At 45.4% G+C, this 25,904-nt stretch overlaps 1 protein-coding gene across 1 annotated transcript in view; it reads right to left on the reverse strand.

Moving 5' to 3' along the window:
• Nucleotides 1-16,333: 16,333 nt before the first annotated feature.
• NID1 (nidogen 1) overlaps nt 16,334-25,904 on the reverse strand; it is a 92,955-nt gene continuing 83,384 nt past the window's right edge. The window contains exons 19-20 of the mRNA XM_090044607.1: nt 20,316-20,428; nt 16,334-19,413 (exon numbers count right to left, since the gene is read on the reverse strand). Coding sequence (XP_089900733.1) covers nt 19,292-19,413; nt 20,316-20,428 — 235 coding nt within the window. The 3' untranslated portion in view covers nt 16,334-19,291. The remainder of the gene's footprint in view (nt 19,414-20,315; nt 20,429-25,904) is intronic.

Consider the following 25,904-nt stretch of genomic DNA (forward strand, 5'->3'; position numbering starts at 1 on the left):
GCCAACTTGAGTTTTTGCCCTGTTGACATTCATGGAGCATGTTAGGCTACCAGTGAATGTTTTGGGAATATCCAACTCTTGATGGGATTGTGGATGCTTTGCTAAAACAGAAACAAAATGTTTTACTTTTTCCTCCTGTTAGACTAGGGTGACTCCCTTCTTCATATATCTCAATCTGAGAGCCTATTCAGGCACGTCATTGCATTGTAAAGGCTGTTTGTAGTAGCTTAGCAGTTAGATAGCATTTTATTTTCATATTGAAAATATGTTAATCTTCACGCCATTGTTCAAGATCATCAACAGTTTAAGTTTAGGGAAACGGAGAAACAGAAAGATTAAGTTGACTGACTTAAAGCCACGGGAGGTAAGCACAGCATAGCCCCGAGTAGAACACATGGTGTTCTGATTCCCTCTTCCATGTTACAGCTGCACAATGACTAAGTTCATTGTTTTAAATAATATCTGATCATTTATATTCAGCCCAATAATTACTTTGGCAAGCTGTGTTTGCCACTCTGCTTACAGGGGATTATAAACAGAGTGATCAACAAAAGAAAAGCTTGAAACAGAAAAGTGCAGTCAGAAGGGGGCCCACTTCACTAATTTTTAGAAAATTTTAGAAACATTGAAAGAGAATTTTCTGCAAAATCAAGCCAAATCATAGATTAAACTTTTTTTGCTTTTGCCCAAAGGGGAAAAGAAAGTAAGGTGTATGCAGTGATTTCTGGTGGCTTTGTTACATAGATATATAAATTCTAAATATGTACTTAAAAAGTGTAAATTGGTTAACGTTTTAAGGTTAAAGCCACCACTGAATTTATTGAAATTTCGCATAACTAAGGATTGCTTTATGAGCTAGTTCCTTTCTTCTTCGATATGAAGACATTTCTCTGGTTTCAATCAGCACATCTTGACTACCAAGGTAAGTTTAGGGAGGACATCTTGGGAAAACACCAAGCCAAATCAAATGGGGATTTCTTGGTACAACTGTATTGGATTAAACTCTATTTCTGTATAAATGGTACACATTTATACAGGAAAAGTTAAACAAATGCGGTTGCATTCAAGTTAGAAAATTAACATGAAGTTTACAAGTTATTGTGATGCCTGAAGAAGCCCGGCAGAAAATAACATCAGACAATTCAGAAATGGAGGAATCCATAATGTTTGACCTTTCATAAAAGTTACTGTACTTTCTTGCATGCTACCCCACTCCAAATAAAAAATACACCTGGATTCATACTTGACTGTGGCAGAGTATGCAGGAAGTGTAGCATCTCAGGAGACAGTCTGGGTGAGGTGGCAGGAGCTCCTTGGTGTGATACTACATCAACAAGGCTAGGCCCCCCAGACCCTTGAAAGGACAGTAGTAAGACTGTTACTTCTTTACTCTAAATTCTTCTTTATATATTTTTCTGTAAACAATAAAGCACTGTTTCTATACCACAAGCCTCATCAAGATACTACAGACTGCATGCTACAGCTCATTCACCTTCAGCCAGCACAGTGACTTTTTAGCCAAAAGCTACTGCCTCATCAGTGGCTATGAGAAGGTTAACACCAGACCGAAGAGGTGACAGACGTCTTAGCAGCCATGGGTCACAGTGCCTGCTTATGCTATTCCACCCCGCGTCTCTTCCAGAAAAGAAAAAACAGCTTCTCTACTTAAGTTGTGTGCCCCAATTTTGGAGGTATGATTTTGGGAGAAAATACATATGGTATGTCAGCAAATATGGTAGTTATGACAAAATTCAATTAGTCATACTATTAGATACTATTCTACCCAGGAGCCAGCAGAAGCAAGGACAGCTCACAGAGCTGTACAAAACATGGCAGCAACAGCTAAAGTAATTGGGGTAGGATGCCTGGGAGAAGCTGGTAAGTAATGGAGAGGGGAGCAAGGTGAGTGCTAGGTATCTGAGAAAGGTGGAAACCCATTGTTGCGGAGGGGCATGGTTTGTTAGTCACTAGTGGCTGCTGGGTGCCTGTTTTCTGGTTGGTGAGAGAGCACTGGAGCTGGTAGAAGGGGCTGGCAGGTGGGTTGTGGGTGGCTGGTATTAAAGGGATGCTGAAGTTTGTCCTCTGGTGAATGCTTCTGCCTTCGGGGTTGATGATGGGCTTTGTGGTGGCTTGCTGAAGCTTGCTGTGGAGGAAGGTAAGGGAGTCAGTACCAATACTGGGCCCCACACCACATGTGGTACCCTACCATTTGCCCATGCTCCTTTCTAGCTTGGATTCAGCAAGAAGCTTTCATGTTAGGCCAGCAAAAACCAGGGCAGCCTCTATCAATTAGAAACTGCAACCACAGCTCAGTCAGATGTGCTAGACCCAGGCTGAGCCATGTCTGATCATGACAGAGCTAACAAATATGAGCGTTACAGGAGGAACAGAACATTTTGACTGCCCAACTGACTGGCTAATGTTCAGTGCAGGAAACACATACACCAGACTGAGAACCAGATGATAAGTGGCTGGACTGCTACCCTTCTTTTCAGAAATAATGACTTAAGAGAACCAGCCAAACTGTGCCACTACTGTTTAGGCAACTTATTTAAAAAACAGTCACCTAAGCATGACTCCAAATACTTCTTCACTGATTTCTTCAAGTTCAAGTCATATGCTTTGATCTCCACAGACAAAGAGCAGAACTCTGTGGAGGTACCAGCACTGACACACAATTACAAATAACCACATTATAACTGCATGCTAATGGCCAGTAGATGGTGTGTAGTTACCAGAGTTGTACCACTGCCTCCATTAACCACGTTCAGAATTTCTGGATTCTTCTTTTTTTGGAGCTTGGAGTTATGTCTGGTAGATTCTTCTGGGGAGACTTGGTGCCTGAAGCCTTGTGTTTGATCTATATGATCTTTCATATATGAACATAGGTGCCTTTAATGTGGGATCTTACATGGGAGAATCGGAGGCACTATCATGTACGTCATATTACAAACAAAGGGTATTTTTTTGACCAAGGGTAAAAATGATACAAATTTCCCTTCCAAGAGGAAAATTAGTAAGGAAAGTTTTAGGAGTGAACGAGCAAAGTGTACAGCGGGCAACACTGTGAGCTGAATAAATAATGAGGGTTAAGAAAACAAAGGAGTGTAAAATGAAGCTATGGTCTGCATGGGAGGGGAGGCTCTGTTGTGAACGTCCACCCTTCCTTCCATGCTGAGAAGGAAAAGCTGCAGGTTTCAGTGTGAGGGGAGGAGCTGTTGTGCATGGACATACCACAAAACACCCACTTTGATACCATTACTAAAAATGCCAAATTCTTATTTCCAAGGGGTCAGAGATCAAGACCCACAGTTTAATTAGCTGCTGTAAGAAGAAGCCTTTCCCAGCTGAACTTCTTCCTCTCTCTCCCCAGCCAAATTGAACACTAGTGGGGGCTTGAAAATGAGTAGCAATGTTTCATTTCCTTCTGGTCTTCCAAAATTCAACACACCAGCAGACACCACAGGTTCTATGTAACTCATTGTGACCAACTCCACTGATAATGAATCATTGTGATGGTCTGCTATTTAAAGTCATTCATGTTGTTTGAAGTGGAATTTCAAATCAAAGCCAGAGGCCACAACTTCTGGGGATTTTTAATTGTAGGGTACTCCAGCAAGATTTCCTTAAAATGCTAGTCTGCACATGCAGACGCAATTCAAAGCCGTGATCTTGCAACTGATAATGCAAGCTGCTGCCCCCACAAAGAGTCCTTTTGATATTACTGAACCTCCATTAGCTGCAGCTGCTCACCCACCGGCTTGAAGCATGCCAATCCTGGCATGAGTCTAGGGAGGTCAGTGGCATGTGGATATTATGACCAATAGGTCTGTGTGAATTTTCACCAGCCGTTTCATTCTGACACTGTTTTGACCAATTTTGAGGTCGAAACAGCAAAATTAGAACGAAACAAAGGCCCTCGAAATAGCCTTGAAACAAAACGAGGCTGGTCAAAACATTTTGAAAGTCAAAATGTTTCAACCGTAGGCTGGGGAGAGAAAGTCAGTCTAGCTGGGTGACTTCCCATCCCCATCACAAGATCCAGCAGGGGGTGGCAAGGCAGCCCAGTGGGGCTGCTTCCCTGTCCCCCATACTACATTACGCTGGGAGTGGGAAGCAGCCCAGCTGGGATGCTTACTCATCCTCCACGCTACAGTGATGTAGCTTGGGGCAGAGAGAAGCAGCCCACCTGGGCTGCCTTTCACCCCCGGTATGAGCTAGCGCTGGGGATGGGAAGTCACCCCAGCTGGGCTGAATCCCCATCCCCGGTGAAACTCAGAACAGCCTTTCTGTTTCAGAAGAATGGCACAGGACAGCTGTTTTGACTCAAAATGAAATTTGATATGAAACACTGTTCCGTTGAACCGTCGAAACTCAAGGCAAACTGGAACAGTGCCATTTTGCACAGCCCTAATGACCAACTACAGGGCCTGGCAACCTTTAAAAGTTGCAGGCCAGACAGACCCAATTCAGGGCATAGGTGGGCTGGTAGGTAGGTACTACTGCCCCCTCTGCTTCTTTTCCCTGCACCTACATAAGGAAAGCACCTGCCACTGCTGCATTTCCCTGTGCCCACCAGGGAAAAGTGGCAGCAGGTGCAGGGTAAAGCAGTGGCAGCAGGCACTTTCCCTGTGCAGATGGTGGGCACTTTTCCTGTGCTGGTACAGGGAAAAGCAGCAGTGGTGAGTGTTTCCCCTGTGCCCATTGTGGCTGCCTTTCCCTGTGCCAGCTACTGCTGCTGAAATCCCATGTCTGAGGGCTGGATTAAAAGACTCCGTGGGCCAATTCTGTAACAAGTATCTGAGTTATTCACATATTAGTTCTATGAATCAAAGTATCACAGAGAACCTGGGCTGGAAGGGCCCTCCAGAAGGCATTTAGTCCAACCCCCTATCTGAGGCAGGGTCATCCCTAATCAAATCATCTTATACAAATCCATTATTTAACCTTTTAGCAAAACTACACAGTCAATCCTGACACAAAACCCAAGACCTAGCATCTTAACCTGCCACAGGTGATGCAAGGGACCATACAGTTAACATCCTACTGTTGGAAAGGTAGTTAAACCTCAGCTTGGAGATTCATAGTCAATGGGTGTATCTACACATTCATTAAGGCGCTGTAATTATGACACATTAAGTTTAGTACCTGTAATTACAGGTACTACCTTAATGTGCTCTAATCAGCGCTACTATGCATTAGCTGCAGTACATGTTTGTTTTGGTGACGCTAATGTGCAGTAGACTAATTCTCCTGCACTTTAGTTTATTAGCACAGGTTTTGTCTGCCATGCTAATGTGCAATAGAATTAGTACACTGTGCTCAAAGTGTCTTGTGTAGATGCACCCATCGTGACTTACTGAAACTCTAAATCAGATTATGTTAATGCTGTCACCAGAGCGAACATACAGTTAAGTTTGTAAACATCTTGCAAATCGTTAGACTATACCAGTGACTAATTGGAGGATAATTAAATATACATTTAGCAAATAGATAAATAGCTCATTTGAATAGAACACTCAGATCTGGAAATGTAATTTGAGTTCTGCTGCTTGAGGGTATGCATAGATTCCTGCATTTCTAATTGAATTCTGTAAACTTCATGAAGATACACTGCATCTTGCATTTCTGAATGTTTTGATGACATATACTTGAACTGACAGTCTGTTTTAGACACTAAAACTCACTGGCACCAGTAGGAATGAAGAATGGATCAAATGCAGATTGGATGAGAAAATAAAATTTAATTTGACTCTTCCTTCCTCCTGAACTCCCATTACTTTTCCATAAATGCATTACTGTAATTTTAAATAGTGATTTTCTATATACTGTATATTAATAGTACTTGAAGTTTATATTTAATAGTACTTGAATTTTAAAAATCACATTTTAAAAAATATTTCAGTTTTTGAGAGAACCCTTTAAACAGCATGCCTTGAACTTATTTTAAAACCATAAAAAAAACCCAGGCTTTTTCCTGCTGCCTTACTATTTATAAAGATTTTTTCAGCAAGGCAGGAAATGGTGTGAGCCTTAATCCTGTAGAGACATGCTTAAATTTATGCATGACGAATTGCTTCCCTGATTCAAGAAAACTATATCTGTGAGATAAGCAGTGGGCTTAAAGTGCAGGCAGGCAGATTGAGATCAAGCCTCAGGGACAAAAAACCCCCATAAATACCTAAGCAGCTAGATATTGGAAAACACTTCCAAAATAAACAGTGGAATCTGCCTCACTGGAGACTTCAAGACTAGGCTGGATAGGCAGCAGTCAAAGATGGGTTAAGTACAGCAAAACTTGTTTAATGGATGGGAGGGGGTGAACTAAATGATTCTTGAAATCCCCTCAGTCCTTATGACCCTCAATATCCTCCAGGTAGGCTTCATTAGGAGGGATTCAGAGACACTTAATTCATCTGAGTCTCAGAATTGTCTGGTGGTTAGGGTTTGTGTGCTTTCTTCGGTTACAGGAAAGTAGGGCTGGAAGGGACCTCACAAGGTCATGTAGTCCACCTGTCCCTCCTCAAGACAGGAGCATCCCTGACTAAACCATCCCAGCCAAGTGTGTCCAACCTGCTTTTGATAGGTTCCAAGCATGCAGAATTCACAACTTCTCTGGGTAGCCTGTTCCAATTCTTGACCACCCTTATAGTCAGAAAGCTCCTCTTAATTTCCAACCTAAATTTTCCCTGCTGCAGCTTGAAGCCATTGTTCCTGGTCCTGTCCCCTATGGCCACAGAGTAAAGTGCATTTCAATCTTCTCTATAACCACCCTTCAGGTATTTGAAGACTGCTATCAAATCCCCATGCGTCTTCTCTTCACCAGACTAAATAACCCTAGTTCTTTCAGCCTTTCCTTATACGTCTCATCTCTCAGGCCCCTGATCATTTCTGTGGCTTAGTGCTGGACCCTATCCAAATTATCCACACCCTTCTTGAAGTGTGGGGCCCAAAACTGGGCACAGTACTCCAACTGAGGCCTCACCAGAGCATGACATTCAGGTTCAAATATCTGGGAGGAGGAAGGATATCCTGGACATGTGCACTAGCCACTGAGCTATTTCATCAGCTAGTTCACAAGATAAACCCAGAAATATCAAAGAGGAATCCATGATATCCAAACCATTCTGACCTTTTGTGGTCTCTCTTGAGTTTTTTGCAACAAAATAATTGTTCTATTATTTTTCTGTAGTCAAAAAGCAAGTGAAAGCTAGGAGCTGGTGTTTTCTGAGGGGTGTCTTGAGCCTAAAAAGGTTGAGAACCAGTGCTCTATGCCTTTCTTGAGGTCTAGACACACAACGTGTTGTGTGAGTCATCTGTGTGGGGCCTGGGAATGCTCAGGAAATGACATGATTCAGCCCAGTAACACCTACCAGTTTTCAGTGTTACTATACTTATAGTTTGGCCTGTGTGCATCACGTAGTCCTAACCAAAGCAGAATTTCCATGTAAGTCAATGGACAATTTGTTTGAGCGCAAGGTCAAATCCCATGATTACTTCCATTAAGTACAGTTTATTATCCTGTAGGAGTTTGTTCATACTGTTGTTATTTGATTTGGCATAGCACCTAAAACCCCTCATCATGGACTAGGACACAGTGCCCTTCCTCCTTAGAAGGTCTTTTAGATGGTAGTAAATAATAGTTGGAGTTTTACAATGCCTTTCACACAAGCATCTCCTAGTACTTCATAAATAGGCCTCACAATACCCTTAGCAGCTTGAGAAGAGCCACCTGGCCCCTTTTACAAGCGAGTAAACTAAGCATAGGGATAGCTGAGCCAAAACTTTTAAGAGTGGGGCCTAATTATGGGTGCCCAATTTCTGACTTCAAAGACCTGATTTTCCAAGGCATTCAGAGTCCAGAATTTCAGCAGACATAGTGGGAAATGTTAGTGCTCAGTATCATGGGGTCAGGCTCTACATCTGAGGTGGGAACTCAGGAATGGTGCATTTTGGAAGAATTGGTCTTGAGTGACTGGTTTGGTGTCCCCTATTGAACTACCAGGACAGCCAGATAGAGGTGTGAATCCCAGTCACCGCGTTCTAGTCACTGTACACCATGCCCTCCTATAGGATAGGTCTAGGTTCCCACTCAGAAAGAAGACAGTCAACCACACTGAGTCCAGTATGCAGCTCCCCTAGTGAGTTTCAACTCCAGAATAGAAAAATGGTTCAAATATAAAGGAACTACAGCCCACACCAGCCCAGCCCTAAGGAGCCTGATCTCAACTTCAGCAGCGCACAGCCAACTTCTTAGAGCAAAACTGCTTCCTCCCAACCTCTCCCACTTCTCAGACACTTCTTGGGAGTCCTCTGAAACCTCCAAGCTGTGCTCCAGCCTCATCAGCATGTACCTGCTGGCTGTTCCTTGTTTCACTTTTAAAGGCGCCAACCAGTCTGTTACACCTCCCCAAAATACACTTACCTACCACCACCACTGCTAGTTTACTAGCTAAGAATATGATAGTGAGTGTGTCTTGTTCATGAAAGACTATTTTTTAAAAGAATGGGTTTTGATCAGCAATGCAGCCATTTTCCTTGGGTATTTCTGCATTCAAACCCAGCTCAAGCTGAGGGGGAAAAAATGGAAACCACGTAACTGGCTACAGCGCTGGTTGAAACATGTGAAACTAGCTTCCTTGCAGCTGAATAAATAAGGGATCAGATTAAGTGCATGAGAAACAATTTAGAACATCTCATTGCATCTTAAAAGCTATCTCAACAGAGAAATGAAATAGATATATATAATGGCAACTTCTATGTGGATGGTTCTAGGCAAGATTTCATCTATGGAATATTAATCTCCCCAGAAGCATCTGTCCCAAAGGAAACTTGTTTCTGTTGTTTCAGTATATTAATTTATGGCTAGTATTAAAAATATCCTTATTAGCAAACTCCTGACTCCCAAATTAATTAATTTACCTGTTCAGTTGATCACCTGAGAAGAGCCTAAATCAGTGGCCACATGGAATCTAATGGAGGGCAACCTGAAGATTGTAGCTGGCATGTAGGTTTCAGCCATTGCAAAAGTTGATCCTTCTGGGACAGGACATAATATGTGTCTACGTATAAACACATATTGTGGTAAACGAACCCGCCATTCTCTTTGCTTGTTTTCTAGACAGACAATCGGGGAAACAACGCTATGGCACTGAGATAACAAGCACAGAACCAACAGTGACCTGAACAAACCATTTGCAAAGAAGACAGGTTGAAATACTTTCACAAAGGGTCAGATAAGGCTCCCACTTACTTCAATGGCCAATAGAATGGTAAGTACAATTGTAAACAGATAATTTTCAAACAAAAAGTGGCCGAACCCACCGAATACATTTTTTCCTGTGAAGGATATGTTCTGTTTTTACTCTTGAGCACAAAAGATAACTGAGGATGGAGAAAGTCCATATATAATTATGGCCAAGGGAATGATTTCTAACACATAATTTGTTCAACCAAATCTGTTTTTCTCTGCCCACAAAGCAGCTGGTCTTTGATCACGGTTTCCTGTTCATTTATTGTACACAATTATGCAATCATCTCATTCTGTCACATTTAACTGTTTTGACTGTATTTGATATTCCAGGTGCACTCACTGCCTGGGCATGGTGCAATGGCTATTCTATAAGATGCCCAATGGAAATGTTGTAGTAGATGACGGTCCCTGTGTGATGCTGGTATGTTATTGTAGCAGGATGCTGGAATTAGAAAACGGGAACGTTCTCAGTTATTTTGTTGATCAACCCTTTCTGTGCGCGCCACGAGCAGCTGAGCCACTCGGTGCTTAATCAAACTTCCTGAGAGTTTTAATTTGTATGGTGAGAGGAAACAGCTCTCACTTCCATCTTTCTGACCTGCTGACCTATGTGCACAAATAAAGCCATTGGCAGAAATCAAGCAGAGCAGAACTTAAAACAAGGGAGACAATTTCAGTGATTATTGTGTGAAATGCTGCCAAATCCCCAGACATATGCATTGGATCTTGGACGTAACATTTCGTTCTTATAAACAGGACAGTTGTACAGTCTATTTCCTCCAGTGTTTCACAACCTGGCTTATAGCAAGAACTTTATTTTAAAGCAGGTTCTTGTGCTGTTTCAAACCTTTCTTCACAGCAGAACGCCACGCATTGAGACAGACCATATTTAACCCTACGTTAAACTGATGCAGTGTGACACTGTCACTGAAGAGCCATTTACCCTCTTATCCTCTAATAAATCACCTGTCATTCTTCATTATAAGCCCACGAATTAAAATCTAATGTGTTGTGACAAAACAGTGTATTTGGAGAACTGCAGAGCAAGAAGTCTGCCAACTTGGAAAGGTACTTAGGAGGATGCTGCAATTCTGTGAGCTACTCAGAACTGTCAGCTGTACTAGGAGGGAATGTTATGGGGATAACAAGCAAAGGAAGAACAACAGATTTTTCTAAATGCTTCTCAGTTATAGAAGGGAATGCCAGATCCCTTATTTCACTAAAATGTAAATGTTTCAGCTCCTCCCCACTGGGGGGAAATCTGGGACACACTTCCTGGCAACATATATAATAAGTTTTCAAATTAATTATTTTATAAGTGCTTGCTTATATTCTATTGTGTAGAGTAAAGTGACTCAGCAAGCAAACTGAATGGTCAAGATTTTCAAGTAGTTTAGGGGATTAAAACCCCCTCAGCAGCCGCCGAGCCCCCTGCCGACCCCCAGCACAGCTGGAGGTAAGTGGGCTCGTGGTGGGAAGGGGTTAACTCCTCGCTCCCTGGGAGGAGGCCACTGCCTGGTGCCGGGCCGGGTCAAGCCCCCGCCCAGGACCCTACTTGGCCCAGCCCCCCAGGGAGCCACGCGACCGGAGCCGCGCGAACAGGCTGCGTAAACAGGCGCTCGAGTTAGCGCGGAGTTTGCGTAGGGGAGGGCGCGGGAGGGCACAAGACCTGCAACCCCCGCAGAGTAGTCAGCCCCAGCTGTAGCCAGCCTACCAGAGGCATGACAGGGATGGCACGCGCCGCACCCCGAGGGTCCCCTCGGGCTCGGCGGCCCCTCCACTGGGCACCTCAGAGACAGCCACCCAGAAGGGGCCCATGGTTCTGGGCTCCACACAGACGGAGCCCCTGGCTCTTGGCTGCGGGGGCTGCCTGTCTCTTTTTCAGGCTCTGGGGTCCGGGGGCATGGCCACCTCCCCTTGCGGGGTCTGCTTCCTACTGGGGTCTCTGGCGCGCCAGCTGGAGGAGCTCCAGGCCACAGCCCAGAGACTGCGTGCCATCAGGGACTGCGAGCAGGAGATAGACTCCTACTGCCAGGCCCTTCTCCCCCAGGAGCTGCAGGGTAGAGCACCGTCTCCCTCCGGGACTAAGGAGGACTCTGGGACCTCCCGCTCTGCCCAGTCAGGGGCATGGACCAAGGTGGTCAAGGGCCCGAAGGCCCGCCGCACCAAGGCCCCTCCTTCGCTGGAGCTTAGCAACAGGTTCGCACCTCTTGCAGCCCCAGCAGAGCCTGCTCAGTTGCCAGCTCCCGCAGGCAACCCAGGCTCAACCGCAGCTACTGTCGCTGCTCTCCCCAAGTCAAAGCAAAAGGTGTTTGTTGTGGGAGACTCCATCCTGCGGGGCACTGAGGGGGCAATCTGCTGCCCCGACCCCTTAGCCTGGGAAGTCTGCTGCTTCCCGGGGGCCTGCATCTGAGACATTGCGGAGAGGATCTCGCAGGTCCTCCGGCCCACAGACCACTACCCCATGCTCCTTATTCACGTGGGCACCAATGACACGGCTCGGAGCACCCCCAGCCAGGTCATGAGGCGCTACAGGGAGTTGGGAGCGGGGCTTAGGGGTCTGGGAGCTCAGGTGGTGTTGTCGTCCATCCTCCCAGTCTCGGGCTATGAGCTGAGGAAGGAGAGGAGGATCCACGCAGTGAACCAAAGACTGAGGAGCTGGTGTCATCGGGAAGGCTTTGGCTTCCATGACCACAGCCCGCAACTGACGCCCAGGAAAAAGCCAACCTATTAAATAGGTACTTTGCGTCAGTCTTTCCTCAGTCACACGGGATGCCCATGCCTGCTATGGGACAGGGAGATCTGGGTGAGGGGGATCCCCTACCCTCCATAAATGCTGACCTCGTGAAGGAACACCTTGAGAAGCTGGATACCTTCAAGTCAGCTGGCCCTGACAATCTGCACCCCAGTGTACTCAAGGAGCTGGTGAGCGTCATAGCCCAGCCCCTGGCACAGATCTTTGAAAACTCCTGGCGCTCTGGTGTAGTGCCCGAAGACTGGAAGAAGGCCAATGTGGTGCCGATCTTCAAGAAAGGGAGGAGAGTGGATCCGGCTAACTACAGGCCCATCAGCCTGACTTCTATCCTGGGGAAGATCTTAGAAAAGTTTATTAAGGAGGCCATCCTTGAGGGACTGCCCCAGGCTAACATCCTAAGGGATAGCCAGCACGGGTTTGTTGCGGGTAGGTCTTGTTTGACCAATCTCATTTCCTTCTATGACCAGGTGACCTGGACAAGGGAGAAGAGATTGATGTCATATATCTTGACTTCAAAAAAGCCTTTGATCTGGTATCCCATGATTACCCCTTGGCCAAACTGGCCAATTGTGGCCTTGGCTCCACCACAATCCGCTGGCTGGGAAATTGGCTCTGTGGTCGGACCCAGAGGGTTGTAATTGATGGCAGTCACTCATCGTGGTGCCCTGTGACCAGTGGGGTCCCTCAAGGCTCTGTCCTGGGACCCATACTGTTCAACCTCTTCATCAATGATGTGGGCATTGGAGTCAGGAGTGGACTGGCCAAGTTCGCCGATGACACCAAACTTTGGGGCAAAGCATCCACGCCAGAAGATAGGCGGGTGATCCAGGCTGACCTGGACAAGCTCAGCAAATGGGCAGAACCTCATGGTGTTTAACACCGAAAAATGCAAGGTTCTCCACCTTGGGAGGAAAAACCTGCAGCACCCTTATAGGCTCGGCAGTGCTACGTTGGTTAGCACTACAGAAGAAAGAGACTTGGGGGTCATCATTGACCACAAGATGAACATGAGCCTGCAATGCGATGCTGCGGCTAGTAAAGCGACCAAAACACTGGCTTGCATCCATAGATGCTTCTCGAGCAAATCCCGGGACGTCATTCTTCCCTCGTACTCGGCCTTGGTGAGGCCGCAGCTGGAGTACTGCGTCCAGTTTTGGGCTCCACAATTCAAAAGGGATGTGGAGAAGCTTGAGAGAGTCCAGAGGAGAGCCACGCGCATGATCAGAGGTCAGGAAAACAGATCTTATGATGATGGGCTGAGAGCCATGGGACTCTTTAGCCTGGAAAAGTGTAGGCTCAGGGGTTATCTGATGGCCACCTATAAATTTATCAGGGGTGACCACCAGGATCTGGGGGAACGTCTGTTCACCAGAGCGCCCCAAGTGATGAAAAGGTCGAACGGTCACAAACTCCTGCAAGACCGTTTCAGGCTGGACATAAGGAAGAATTTCTTTACTGTCCGAGCCCCCAAGGTCTGGAACAGTCTGCCTTCGGAGGTGGTTCAAGCACCTACATTGAACACCTTCAGGAGAAAATTGGATGTTTATCTTGCTGGGATCCTATGACCCCAGCTGACTTCCTGCCCTTTGGGCAGGGGGCTGGACTCGATGATCTCCCGAGGTCCCTTCCAGCCCTAATGTCTATGAAATCTATGAAATCTATGAAACACTTAATCTTTCAGTTTGGGGGAATGCTTTGCATCTGAACTCTTGCACTTTATTTACACTGCATTTTATAGTGCCTCCTGGCTAGCTCTGTGTCCCACTGATCCTCTCATGAACTTGATGCTGAGTTGCAATTTATTTCTTTTCAGATCCTTGCTGACACAATGTTTGTTAGAGGGTAACTGCAAGAAAAAATTATCCACATGTTGCTTATTTAACAATATGCATTTTGAAGCCTTTAGGAGTAGACCTGAATGGAAACATTTCTGAAATTTTTTGCTAACATACATCTCCAAGAAATCAGAGAATAATTTACCCTTTTTTAATAGTAGTGAGTAAAATCACACAACTTTCTATCTCATAGTTTCATAGTTGGTAGGGTTGGAAGGGACCTGAGCAGCTCATCAAGTCCGACCCCCTGCCATGGCAGGAAAGGATGCTGGGGTCAAACGATCCTGGCTACGTGATCGTCTAGCCTCCTCTTAAAGACCCCCAGGGTAGGAGCCAGCACCACTGCCCTTGGAAGTTGGTTCCAGATCCTAGCCGCCCTGACAGTGAAGTAGCGCCTCCTGATATCTAGCTTGAATCTACTCTCTGGCAACTTATGGCCGTTGTTCCTTATTACTCCCAGTAGTGCTTGGGGGAACAGGGACTTTCCCATTGCCTGCTGTCCCCCTTGGCCAGTTTGTAGATGGCCACCAGATCCCCGCTCAGCCTTCTCTTGTGGAAGCTGAACAGGTTCAGGTCCCGTAGCCTCTCCTCATAGGGCCTGCCCTGCTGCCCCCTGATCATGCCAGTGGCCCTCCTCTGGACCCTCTCCATGCTGTCCACATCCCTCCCGAAGTGCGGTGCCCAGAACTGGATGTAGTACTCCAACTGTGGCCTGACCAATGTTACATAGAGGGAGAGTCCTTTTTCAACCCAATTCAAAACAACTTGAACTCCACGCTTCCCCAAATCATATATTTTTAAAATGCAGAGCATCTAAAGAGATGACTGACTTCCAGTGGTCATATTGGTATGGACTGGGAGTTTTGGCCTTCTTCTTTAGCAGGGGTGGTGTGACCCTCTGGCCAGGACCTCTTGAGACATAATGTAGAAGCAGGGCATTGGCTGCTGTGGTCACCCTCCCTGCTTTACCTGTGGCAGGTTAGGGTGTTAAGTTTATGCTGTGTCAGGGTTCATGGCAGTCTGAGTTTAGACGATGGTTTGCCTGGGATGGTTTGGGTAGGGATGATCTTGCCCCTAGCAGGGGGTTGGACTAGATGACCTCTGGAGGTCCCTTCCAATCCTACTTCTCTATGGCTCTGTGACAGTCCAAGGCAATTCGTAACTGAGAGAGCCACTCAAGAACAGCAGATTCTGCAGTTGAAGGTAGATGGTGCACAGTACAGGAGAGTTGGGAAGAGAAACAAGTGAGGGAATTTGGCCAAGAACAGCACCAAGAGCTTCTCTTTTTATGAAAGGTGCCATAACAGTCTTTGCGTTTGGGCAAAAGCAACAGTATGTTCAGGTTTTTAACAGTTCCTTCAATATATAGTAACTAAAAAAAAGATGCCTGAACCAAATCTACTGGGATGGCAGAGCCAAGCTATCTTACAGGAAACACCTTTCCCCACACAAAATGTAATTTAAGCTCACTGCTGCAGTACACTTCTGAAGCCTTGAATTTCACAAGATTCAAGGAGGGATTGGACTTTTATATGGGTAACAAGATTTGCCAGAGTTATGACTTAATTGTAACAAAAAATAATTTGGGGAGGGAACAAAAACTAATGTTACCAGGTATAAGTTAGTCTTTAATTATTAGGAAATGAGACCTTCCAAAGCGGGATTTCTTGAATCTTCCTTGGATATGGTGCTAGCTATCATCAGGGACAGGATAGAAGCCCAAATGGGCACAGCATTTATACCAGTTCCCATCCTGCAGAGTGCTTTGGCTTGACATCTAGGCCAACATGTCAGTCCCTCAACACTAGGTCACTCCAGCTGGCTACTTCTAGAAATACCTTCAATCAAAATATTTACATTTTTCTGATTTAAAACATATATTGTCACCACAAATCCATAGTTACCAATGGCTTGCATGTTTGTGTTTGGGCAGAAGGGGACTCTGTGCAAGTGTTACAACATTTGTGTGAATGTTGTTTTACCTGAAAACCTGACTGCAAAAACAGCAAGTTTATGGTGCGTCTCTGATTCCCATCTAGTGATGGGAATCAGAGACGCACCATAAACTTGCTGTTTCTAGACTCTACCAAATACCATGAACTTGATGCATTTAGTCTCTAACAAATATGGTGCGTCTGTCAGCCCTACAAACTCAGTCCAGGACAGTGAGCATCTGTGACAGGGGCTGCTGGGAAGCAGAGTCTGGCTGCTGGATTGCTGCAGTCTCGCTGTGCACCTGTGGGCAGTGGGAACGGCCACATGCACCACAGCCTGGGTTACCCTGTGCATCTGGGCTAGGCAGGACCAAGGGATCTGCCACGGGCCAGATCAAATCCCTTGGCAGGTCAGATATCCCCATGGGCCATATTTTGCCCACCCCTGGGTTAGAAGGACTGACATAATCGGGATAGGGGAAAAACAGGTAAAAGTTGCGAGAAAATACAGGCATAAAATACCACTTTCCCTCCCCCCCACCCTGCAGGTGAGACCTTTTTTTACAAAAAAAAATCTTTATTGGCCATACTACAGATAGCTGTACAGAGTGTAAACTTTAAAGCACCACCTGATATTTGAATAATTCTGGAGAAACAGGTATTAAGCACCTTCATATCAGCACATTTTTTTGGTATTTACAGTTTAAAAACATACCTGATTAAGTGTAGATATAACATGAATTACAAAAGTTATAAAGAGTTATACAAAAAACTTTAAAACATTCTATATAGAGTTTGGTATTTTTATGATAAATATATCATTAAAAGAGGAAACTGTCACATAGCTTAGGCTCAAAATTGGCTCTGCTTTAACACTGTTTAAATCTGGAGGAGAATGGCCTGTGGATGTTAGCTGCTGTGGGGTAGGTATTATAATTTACTGCTGTGATCAGGAGTTATTAAAAGGTAGCTGCTTTTATCCAAGACCTCCACAATCATGCTTTGTTTTGCTGCTGCAGATGAGCTACCTTGCCAACAGAAGGCACAGATGTGAAATCGCATCCCCAGAAATGTGCTGCTACACTACAAGAGGCAAATGATCTTTTATTGAACCAATTATGGAGCTGGGAGAGAGGTTTGACAACCTTTTGGGCACAAACTGCCCTTTCTCAGGTCTGTTCTGAGGAAAGGTACATTGCATTCAAAAGCTTGTCTACCCCTTTCCCAACCCTACTGATGGTCCAAATAAAAGATATCGCCCCAAAATGCTCACCTCTCTAACATTTCCCAGGCCATCAGGACTACAACAACATTACAACCCCACTGCTACAGTATGGACTTTTTGGAACTGTGCTTTCATAGAAGAATGTGTAATTTCTTATGGAGGGACAGTGCAGGATTCCCCTGCCTGTTTCACACAAATTCTGTCAATGAAGACACACTCCACCTTGTGTGCCAGTTTCCAGTGCAGATGGTTTGCTCTTGTTTTAAATGGCACCTGAAACAGGCAAACTCTTTATTCATTCTGAAGCCCTGAGACAGAGGCAACACTTCTGACAATAAACTACTCAACGGCTGTGGTTGCTCATAGTCTGTGAAAGAACCCCACCCTCCCATAACCAAGTTTGCCAAATAGGACAAAAAAATGATAGGAAAAAGCAAACGTATCATTTTGAGCTTAAAGAACAGTATTGGGTTCCGTTTTTTGGGGCCACATTAAAACAAAATGGAGAAGTTAGGAGGGTCCAGCAGTGGATGACAAAAATGATGAAGAGCTTGGAAGGCAAGTTGTATGAGGAGAAGCTGAAGGAAATAAGCATCTTGAGCTTGCAGAAAAAGCTCTTAAGAGGGAACATGACAACAATCTCCAAATATCTGAAAGGCTAACAGAAAAATGAGGGAGAATGCCTTTTCTTTTTAGCTGTAGAGAACAGGATGAGGACCAATGGCTGGAAATTGCAGCAAAGTAGCTTTAGAAAAGATATCACTGTTAGAACGGTGAGGCAGTAAAACAGTCTGCCCAGGGACGTTGTGGACTCTCCATCTTTGGAGGTGTTCAAGAAAGGATTGGATAAGCATTGGTCAGGGATGCTACATCTATGCTCTACTATGGCTATTTCCTATGCTTTGCACATTTGCTGGTTACCACATGGGGCTAGGAAGGATTTTCCCCCCCTTTCCTTTTGCTATATGTGTCAGGGGGCTTTTTTTTTGTCTTCCTCAGAAGCACTCACTAGGTGTTGGCTGCAGCCCAGGCTGGGGATTTTGACTGGGGCGTGCCACTGCTTCTGCCCACACCAAAACCCAGAGGTTCCTGGCTAGAAAATCTTGTCTCTTTGCTCAGGGCCAGACTGATTGCTACATTTGATGCCAGGAAGACATTTTACCCCATGGTCAGATGGAAACATTGTGGGGGGTTTGCTCTGTAGCAGGGGCCTTCTTTCTTGGATTTCTCTTGGATTTCAACAGCCTTTGCAGCAGCAGGACATTGGCCACTGTTGTCCCCCTGCTTTACCTGTGGCAGGTTCAGGTGCTATGCTTTGTGGTTGTGTGACAGGTTGTCTGCATAGTTTTAGTAGCAGGTTAGATAATGGATTTGTATAGGATAGACTGGATAGCAATGATCCTGCCTCAGGTAGGCGGTTGGACTAGATGACCTCCACAGGTCCCTGCTTTTTTATGCTTGTATGCATCACAAACAATGGAAATGAAACACTACTAAGGAAATGTGTCCCTTTGAAAAAATAAACCAACAACTAACCAACAATCATTTGTGATGAGTAATCTGAGTTGGGATTTGTATTTGGACTCTCAGCTCTGAGGATATTAAAAAAGCTATTTGTCAGCCAGACACAAAAAATAAGGCTTTCTGGAAAAAATCCAGTGAAAGTTGCACAACACCCACTAGAGCTTGTTTTAATAGAAGAGCTCACAGAGTATGAAAAGACAAGGTGAGCTGGTGGAGGAGTCTGCTGTCAGTGTTCCCTTCAAGCTGTGTGGTGTGCGTGGCTAAACAGGCACACTCATGCTGCACTGCCAGGCGTGCCTACATGCCCGCGCACACCACACAGCTTAGAGGGAACGCTGCCAACTGTATGCTAGAGCATACTCATTAAGGTTTTTTCTAATAAAATTAACAGCCAAAGTAATGGTCTGAATGAGCAGTGTGAATGTATACAATCTTATACCATACAATCCCATACAATCTTATACCTCATAAATTCACTCAGGAGTTACCGGCCTACAGTCCAGCCAGCTAAGGTTCATCTGGATCCCAACTTCATCTTTAACTGCAGGAAGAAAGTACTGGGCATTACACACTTGGCTGAATGCCACCAAACAGTGTGTGCATGCATGTGTGTGCACACATGTGCATGTGTGTGTCTTGGCTTGCTCCCTGTCAGTAGCATGGAGAACCTATCATGAAGGGTCTCATTGTGTTGATAGCTGTGAACTATTTACAGTACATTTCCAAGAGGACACTGCAGCTCTAACACATTCTGTGTGCTAGCTCTCAGTTTTGTTCTATACAATCCACTCCAACAGTGTTATCAGGACAGCGGCAAGAGCGGCCTGCTGGGGTGGTCAGGCACAGATGAGTACAGCCTCCGTTATTCACTTCACAATAGCTATGTCCTGCAAGAGAAGGGGAAGTAAAATATAAAAAAGGCATTAAAAGTTAATATGTTAAATCAGGAAAGTCAAAGAAATGTAAGCTACAAAGTTAGGTGCGTGGCTGCTTTGCTCTTTTTAGATACAGAAGATCCTGGGTGTCTGGGTCTGATACTCATCAGATAGCAAGTACTGATATGACTGTCATGGGAGGTAGCTAGTGGAAAGCGTGAGTTGGAGGATTTCATAAATTGTTGCTTCAAAGATACTAATTTTTCCTTCTATATTCTGTAGCTCAAGCTATGTATGAAGGAAAGGAAAGGAGAGAGATTTTTCCTTGAAAGGAATTACATACACACTTCCAAATTTCACAGGGGGCTTTTAGGATATGAAACTATATAGTACAATAACTCAGAAGCTTAACCATTCCACAGGATGAGCATGACTTTTCCCATCTTATCACTTACTGCTTCCTTAACTTTTCCTTTTCTACACAACAGTGGAGTCCACTGAGGACAGCTGGAAGACGAAGATGCTTGTATTCTTATGAGTTGAAAAAATAAAGGCATAAGCACTACCCTTAAAGATGAAAGAGGCATGCCATCCAGCCAATAATAGGGTTATTGAATGAACTTTTTATGTACCCTGGATCTGGTTTTAAAAGACTGTTCCATGTATCCACCTGTCTTTCGATTCATATCCACAGGTTATTTTCTCATCTCCTACCTCCATAACATTCATATGGCAGCTTCAGCAAAGGCTTACATGGAATATACTCTGTGCATTTTCAGCTTCTCTCATCATTACTTAGCAGGTGAAAAATATGTGACCTGCCTACCTCCTGGTGACCAACAGCAGATACTGTACAGGCACCACTAGGGAACCACTGGCTAGTAAATGAAAAGAGTTACGGGATGGTTGGTTACCTGGTGGACACTGAGCCAAGGCTGTAGTTATTCCATAGAGACGGGAACGTTTGTGGGGCTGGAAGTTATCGTTCTCTTTCGAAACTGTGCGATCCACAGCTACAACAGCATCCCTGCAGCAATGAAATTGGAGAAAAGGGAGCAATGAACAAAGGCTTTCTCCTGAAGTGACCTCAAAAGAACAGTGTTGGGAGAGGAAGCACTAGATTCCATTTACATTTTAATACTCTGCCTACCAATAATATTGACAAAGATAGCAGAAGATTAGCCAGTTTCACAGAGCTGCAGGGCAACCCAAATGTCATGGTCCACACTGTGGGCAGCAGTGAAATCTTCCAGTAGTCTTATTTGTTGCTGTTATTACTTCGAAAAATAGTCACAAGCACAAAAATTTCCCCAACTTCTCATCAAAATATGGGTTAATGAAGAAGCTCCACCTGACTTAAAAAATACCAACATTGTGACCATCTTCAAGAAAAGGGGACAACTCCATGTGTGGGAACTACTGAGGCATTGCCTTCCTCTCTGTTACCGGGAAGATTCTTACTCACATCCTGCTGAATTGCCTCCTCCCCCTTGCTGAAGATGTCCTTCCAGGATCTCCAGCATGGCTTTAGACCTCATGTGGTATCACTGACATGATTTCTGCATGACAGATCCAGGAGAAGTGTAGGGAGCGACATCATGAGCTATTTATTCATTCATTAACCTAACCAATGCCTTCAACTCCATTAATCATGAAGCCTTATGGAAGGTGTTGGCTAGGTTTGGTTGCCCACTGAAGTTCATCAGCATCCTCGGGCTACTCATGATGGGAAGACTGCCACAGTCCTTTGCAATGGATCAGAGACAGACCCATCTACCATCCATACTGGCATCAAGCAGGGCTGCATCATCACCCCAACCCTTTTCTCCATCTATCTTGCTGTGATTTTGATTCTCATCTGTGACCTCCTTGCTCCTGGAATTTGGCTTAAGTTTTGAATGGATGGTCAGCTTTTCAACCTGTGGCACCTTCACAGCAAAATGAAAGTTACCAAGACTGGCATCACTGACCTTCAGTATGCTGATGACTGTTATTCTCACGCACACTGAGACCTATCTATAATCTAGCCTTGACCTTTTATTCAGGTGCCTATTAAGCCTGTGTGAATACGGAAGTATTCAATTTGGATTCGGCCAATTCGAAGGACTGTGATTCAATTTGGAGATTCAGATCACTGTCCCGAATCGATTTGGCCGACTTGGCTTGGAAGATTCGGCACTAATTCAGGCAGCTTCAGTGATTCGGTGATAGATGATAATGGGAAATCACTGAAATACCTATAACTTTGCCAGTTTTTGGCAGATTTGGATGAAAACAGCAGGGTGGTAGCTCTTTCTGAGGGCATGAAGCCTGTGAGGTTTCAAGGAGATAGGTGCAGGGGTTTCTGGGAAACTGCACCTCAAGCTTCTGAAAGCAAAACTTGTGACATGTGACTTTGTGTGTGTGTTAAGGCACAGCAGGATGAAAACAGCAGGGATGGTAGCCTGTAGCAGGGGGCCTTCCTGATGCCAGCTAGATCTCTGCCCGCCCACCTGTTTCTGGGCCAGCCGCCCACCCCTCTTTTGCTCAGGCAGAAACAGCTCAGAAAAGGGACAGAAAGGCTGCAGACAGAAGCTTATATGCTATTTCTATGTCCCTCCCCAAGAACACCGTGATTGGAAGGGGACTCAGGGAAAGATCACAGTCACTGGCCAGCTACAGATGTCAGTCTTCCCCCCACTGCTCCCCCTCCGTCTTCTCAGTTTCTGTTCCTCTGCAAGGCTGCGTTCCAAATTTCTGAACTGTTTTCTGAATCAATTTGGAGGGGTTTTTTGTCTCCTGATTTGATTTGGATTTGGTGATTCAGCCTCCAAATTGGGATGAATTTTCTCTGAATCAAATCAGCGACCAAAGCTTCATACACTCCTAGTGTCTATCATAGTTTGGGACTTTCCCTTAACATTGGGAAAACCAAGGTGTTCCATCAGCCTGCCCAAGCACAAGCTGCTCTCCTCCCTCAAATATTGCCATTGATGAGGAACCCCTGGAAAACACTGAGCATTTCCTGTACGTTGGTAACCACATCTCCCAGTTGGTCAGTCTCGATGCACAGATCAAACATCAGATTTGCTGTGCCAGCATATCCTTCACCATATCTTTTGCCATATCTCTACTGACCGAGATCTACAGATAGAAACCAAGATTCTGGTCTACAACGCAGTGGTTATCTCTACACTCTTCTACCGGGTAAGAAACATGGGTGACACATCAAAGCCATCTTAAGTGCCTGGAGTGGTTCCATCAGCATTGCCTCCGGAAGATCCTTCAGATTAGATGAGAAGACCGCTGTACCAATGCCAGCATCTTCTCTTCAGTTAACATAGCAGCAGCATTGAGGCAAAGATCATAAAACACCAACTCTGCTGAGCCACTGTGTGCAGATGGTTGACACTTGTCTCCTGAAGCAAGTCTTCTTCTTGCAACTTAGTCAAGGTAAGAGGACCCACGGAAGACAAAGGAAGCACTACAGGGACACCCTGAAAGCATACCTTAAGATGGGTGGCACTAACTTTACAAATTGGGAAATACTGGCTGGTAACAGGTCTCAAAGGCACTGCACCAAACATCAAGCTACAGCTCACTTTGAAGAGAACCGTCTTGCTCAGGAAGCCCAGAAATAGCAGAGGAGGAAGGAAAACCCACAGCATCCTGGCCAACAGCTGTGCCTGCTCCTCTCCCTATAAGGCACCACCTATTATATCTGTGGAAAAACTCTTCAGTCATCTTAAAACTCACCAATAACACCCCCCAGCAAACATCATCCTCATATTGAGGGACAGCTGAAGAGACTATGCTCCACCTCTTGCCTTCTCAATCCCTCAGGATTATCCATGGCACAGTCATAATGACATGGTCCACTGATATAGAAAATGCTCTATTTGAAGAGGAGTCTGACATTCAGAAAGGAAAGAGGCAGGCACTCAGCCACTTGGGTGAAGTTATAACTGGTTAGAAGCAAAAAGCTAACAGAATCGTGACATTTTCTATTTGTTCTTTATAAAAGACATTCTAGAGTAATTTTTCTTAACTGGATCAAAATCTTGGAATCTCTTACTTGCATTAAAAGCACTTATTGCTGATCAGCCTCGTTGAAATCAATGGGACTATCTCTGGAAGAGTCTTCAGCTAAAAAGCCTGAATCACATTTTTACTTGGATTAAAATCAAAGTTATTTTTAGAATATTTAGTCCAGAATTTGACTTGTATCTTCAGGTACAGTTTTAAATTATGTTAAAGGTTTAAATAATTTGACTTCAGCAAACAGGACTGTATTGAAAGCTACATTTTAATTCTGTATTTTTTGGTGGAATGTTGATATACAAAGTCCTGTAACTGATGATTTCATAGATTTCATAGACATCAGGGCTGGAAGGGACCTCGGGAGATCATCGAGTCCAGCCCCCTGCCCAAAGGGCAGGAAGTCAGCTGGGGTCATAGGATCCCAGCAAGATAAGCATCCAATTTACCCTCGAAGGTGTTCAATGTAGGTGCTTGAACCACCTCTGCTGGCAGACTGTTCCAGACCTTGGGGGCTCGGACAGTAAAGAAATTCTTCCTTATGTCCAGCTTGAAATGGTCTTGCAGGAGTTTGTGACCGTTCGACCTCGTCATCCCTTGGGGCGCTCTGGTGAACAAACATTCCCCCAGATCCTGGTGGTCACCCCCTGATAAACTTATACGTGGCCATCAGATCACCCCGAGCTTACGCTTTTCCAGGCTAGAGAGTCCCATGGCTCTCAGCCTGTCATCGTAAGATCTGTTTTCCTGACCTCTGATCATGCGTGTGGCTCTCCTCTGGACTCTCTCAAGCTTCTCCACATCCCTTTTGAATTGTGGAGCCCAAAACTGGACGCAGTACTCCAGCTGCGGCCTCACCAAGGCCGAGTACAAGGGGAGAATGACGTCCCGGGATTTGTTCGAGAAGCATCTATGGATGCAAGCCAGCGTTTTGGTCGCTTTACTAGCCGCAGCATCGCATTGCAGGCTCATGTTCATCTTGTGGTCAATGATGACCCCCAAGACTCTTTCTTCTGTAGTGCTATCCAGCGTAGCACTGCCGAGCCTATAAGGATGCTGCAGGTTTTTCCTCCCAAGGTGGAGAACCTTGCATTTTTCAGTGTTAAACACCATCAGGTTCTCGTCTGCCCATTTGCTGAGCTTGTCCAGGTCAGCCTGGATCACCTGCCTGTCCTCTGGTGTGGATGCTTTGCCCCAAAGTTTGGTGTCATCGGTGAACTTGGCCAGTCCACTCCTGACTCCAATGTCCACAACATTAATGAAGATGTTGAACAGTATGGGTCCCAGGACAGAGCCTTGATGGAACCCACTGGTCACAGGGCACCACGATGAGTGACTGCCATCAATTACAACCCTCTGGGTCCGACCACGGAGCCAATTTCCCAGCCAGCGGATCGTGGTGGAGCCAAGGCCACAACTGGCCAGTTTGGCCAAGAGGTGATCATGGGATACCAGATCAAAGGCTTTTTTGAAGTCAAAATATATGACATCAATCTCTTCTCCCTTGTCCAGGTCACCTGGTCATAGAAGGAAATGAGATTGGTCAAACAAGCCGGATCCACTCTCCTCCCTTTCTTGAAGATCGGCACCACAATGGCCTTCTTCCAGTCTTCAGGCACTACACCAGAGCGCCAGGAGTTTTCAAAGATCCATGCCAGGGGCTGGGCTATGACGCTCGCCAGCTCCTTGAGCACCCTGGGGTGCAGATTGTCAGGGCCAGCTGACTTGAAGGTATCCAGCTTCTCAAGGTGTTCCTTCACAAGGTCAGCATTTATGGAGGGTAGGGGATCCCCATCACCAGGATCTCCCTGTCCCATAGCAGGCATGTGCCTTCTTGCTGCCTTTCCTCCATGTTGGAATAGATTTAGCTTGTGCATTGAGGATCGCTTCCTTGAGAAGCAATCCCTCTTCTTGAACTCCCATCTCCCTGGGGTCACAGTCCCTGAGGGCCTGACCGACAAGCCTCTTGAGCTTGTCAAAGTCGGCTTTTCTGAAGTCAAGGACTTCTGTGTTGCTGACTGACTTGCCAGCTTTACGGCGGATGGTGAAGGTGATCAAAGCAAGCGCTGCTATCCAGAAAACACATTCACTCTTGCCTCTTTTTCCACAGTGCTCAGACTTAAAAGCAACTACTGAGACCAGAGCTGTTCAACTTTAGAGTGGCCAAGAACTGCAGGACACCTACATCACATCCCTTTTCTATACGTGCTTGGGTGACCATCATAGAGGACGTTCCGGTTTTCTGTTACTCCGTTCTCTGTACCTGATGTTTTTATGTCCTCTATTTTTCTTCAAGAGAAAAACAGAGGACATAAAGGTGTCCAGTTTCATATCAATAGAGGACAGAGGACAACCGGTACCCACCTCACTAATAGGTTCCCACTGCACCAAACCCATGTGTACAGTGTTGCATGGGACCTCCCCCCCCGATACTGCACAGGCACTCCTGGGTCACCCTGAGTCCCCAAGCCACAGGCTCCACTGGC

The sequence above is a fragment of the Crocodylus siamensis genome, chromosome 1 (genome assembly GCF_052110815.1).
Source record: "Crocodylus siamensis isolate JL-2025a chromosome 1, ASM5211081v1, whole genome shotgun sequence".
Taxonomy (NCBI): Eukaryota; Metazoa; Chordata; order Crocodylia; family Crocodylidae; genus Crocodylus; species Crocodylus siamensis.